The 2868-nt window shown below is 36.9% G+C and overlaps 1 protein-coding gene across 1 annotated transcript; it reads left to right on the plus strand.

Moving 5' to 3' along the window:
* The first annotated feature begins 238 nt into the window (after positions 1-238).
* On the plus strand, positions 239-1343 carry LOC117533738 (complement C1q-like protein 3). The gene is made up of 3 exons (XM_034197643.1): positions 239-480; positions 614-739; positions 933-1343. Exons 1-3 carry the CDS (start codon positions 303-305, stop codon positions 1211-1213), a joined length of 585 nt encoding a protein of 194 aa, XP_034053534.1. The 5' UTR covers positions 239-302; the 3' UTR covers positions 1214-1343.
* The last annotated feature ends 1525 nt before the right edge of the window (positions 1344-2868 follow it).

Consider the following 2868-nt stretch of genomic DNA (forward strand, 5'->3'; position numbering starts at 1 on the left):
TTCTGTTTATGTGCCTGACCATAATCCACTTAGAGTGGATGAGCAGATATAGGGTTAAGGGAAGGGAGGGATAAAGGGATGTCGGGTTGAAGCGATTTGTTTTTGTTAACATTTCTCTCGGCTGTCAATGATTAACGGATTGCCAGGAAATGCGGTCAATACTATTTTCTTATTGCAAAATAATTATTTTATCAAAACTGATGTTAAACATTAACAGGTCACTTTAAACAACATAAAAGCAGCCAGAGGGATCACATCATTTAAAGTTCAGGGGACTAAGCGACGTTGAATCAACTTACAAAATGAGATTGACCATTGTGCTGATTGTGTCGCTGTTTAGTGGCTTAATTTTGGCCCAGGACGATGATAATGCCAGTGGTACACAGTCATGCAATGCTTGTGAAGTAATTGAGAAACTAAAGGCTATGGAAACCAGACTGAAGGAGAGTGAAAACCAGATTCTTGAACTGAAGAGCAAAGGTAGAGTGAAACTTTTACCCGGGAAGATTTATAGACTTTAGTGTAGAATGTTTTGTGATGAAGTTAACAACTGGAAAAGTGTGAAAATACAACAAATAACAATAATGTGATTACAATGTTTTGCTTTGTATAGAAAAGAAAACAGTGATATTCAGTGCAGCAACAGGAGGAGGAAAATGTGGACCCTTCAATACAAACACAACTTTTATCTACAGAACTGCGATTACAAACATTGGTGATGCCTACAGTCCATCCACAGGTAACTCAGTCACCTGCATGCTGTTAATTACCAGCTTCTATGTTACAACAAGAATCAAGAAAAAAAAGAAGACTTCCATCCTGACTGATAAAATACAGGTGGAAAAATGTATTGAATGCTTAAGAATACTGATGGTTTGTGATAATACTTTTTAATCAAAAGAAATGTGACCAACACCCTGTTGTTTTCACAGGTGTCTTCGTTGCCCCGGTTGCAGGTGTTTATTACTTTACCATCTTCTTTCATGCTGGAGGGAAATATGCAACTCTATTATGGCTCTACAAGAACAATGAGTTAGTGGTCATGACCCAGGAACACCCTTCAACCTTTGACACAGCTGATAATGGAGGAAACGCAGTGTTCCTGCAGCTTGTTCAAGGAGACCAGGTGTATGTGCAGCTGGGTGCAAACACGCATGTTTGGGGAGGCGACTATCATACAACCTTCAGTGGTTTTTTGGTCACTGAAATGTGAGAATCTGATCTCTGTAGTCATTCCTGCTTGAGGGTGGCTGACAAAGTCTGAGCTCTCCAAACATCTAACATGACATGTTAAAATGTAATGACAGAAAGTTGTTGCTCATACAATAAAAAGTCTAAAGAAATGTCTTCATTCATTATTGATTTATTGTGATCCATATGTTGCAAAGTTGGCAGTCCTTTTTCAGAATATCTGCAGAAATAGGGCATTGTGCCTTTACATTTGAAGCTCCATCAGATTCAAACAATCAGCCCTACTCCATATATTTTACTTCTATCATTCTTACTTTTTATTTTAAATCTACACTAGTGTATACATGTATATTACATTCTCTGCAAAGGTGAAAACAAAGGGAACACACATGCATTCATTTGTTGTTTGAATTAATGTTTTAGCTCCACAGTATCACTCTGTAGTATCAAGAATTAAAATCAATGATTGTTAACAAGTCATTTATTATATCCTCATTCCTTGTCGCTTGTCTGTACATTTTCTGTAGCATCTCACCTAGTACTGGGTCCTTAAAATCTAAATTGCCAGTTTTTCAAAAGCCTTAAATGTGCCAGCATTGCAAGACAATGCAAAAGTTAACTAAGCTGAAGAGAATTTTTAATTATTTTTTAAAATCCTACAAGGTCCTTGATGGTCATCTTAGTAACCTATTGGCCCACTATGGTTAAACTTGCAGTTCCACCGTTCTGGCAGTGAAAGTAATGATGTGCTTTGTTTGCAGTTGTTTGGAGAAACTAATGACATAATGGTAATCTAAGTTATTATTTTCTTGCCTGAAAAAGTGTTTTAACTAAATATCAGTTTGTCTAAAAGCTTAAAAACTGTTTGTTTGGCAGGTAAGGGTTTATAAAGCTAGCAATGCTATGCTACTTGGACGATCTTACTGGATCTTTCTTTGTTTTAATATACATTCAAATTATAATTTTTCTCATTCGGATTGTCTGTTGCACAAAACTCATATTGCACGTCTGTTGTCTGTCCGTCCTTGGAGATTAATTCCCTCTTTTGCTGTTGTCCCCGAGGTATCTTCCATCCCTTTTAACCGTGGGGTTTCCTCTCTAAGGGTCTATAAGGACAGATAGTTTTGTATGCTGTAACGCTAGATTTTAGATTACATTGTAAGGGTTCATCTCACAGACTGAACATGTATATTTCGGGGAAATTATTAAGTTATTCTTTAAGCAGCCATGTAATAAGTTGGTTAATTATACAGGTTTGTTATTGCAAAATTAACCCATTCAGTGTCATGCATCACCTTAGTTTCGGCAATAAAGACCTTGTAACTGTACATGGACACATTTTTGTTAACATTCCTCTAGGAGGCCATTGATTAACTGATTGCCAAAAAATGCAGTGAATACTTTTTGTTCTCATTGCAAGAAAAGCCTTGTTTCAAAGCTGATGTTAAACATTAACAGGTCTCTATAAACCATATAAAAGCAGCCAGCCAGAGGGATCATTCAGAGTTTTGGGGATTTATTGACGGTGTATCAACTTGGAAGATAAGTTTGATCAATTTACTGATTCTGTCGCTGTTTTGCGGCCTTATTTCGGCCAATAATGATGGTAATACTACTATATTAGGAAGTCACTTAGAAACACAGGGATGCTTTCCTGACATGTGCAACCTCCAGAGA

Source organism: Gymnodraco acuticeps, unplaced genomic scaffold, assembly GCF_902827175.1.
Source record: "Gymnodraco acuticeps unplaced genomic scaffold, fGymAcu1.1, whole genome shotgun sequence".
Taxonomy (NCBI): Eukaryota; Metazoa; Chordata; class Actinopteri; order Perciformes; family Bathydraconidae; genus Gymnodraco; species Gymnodraco acuticeps.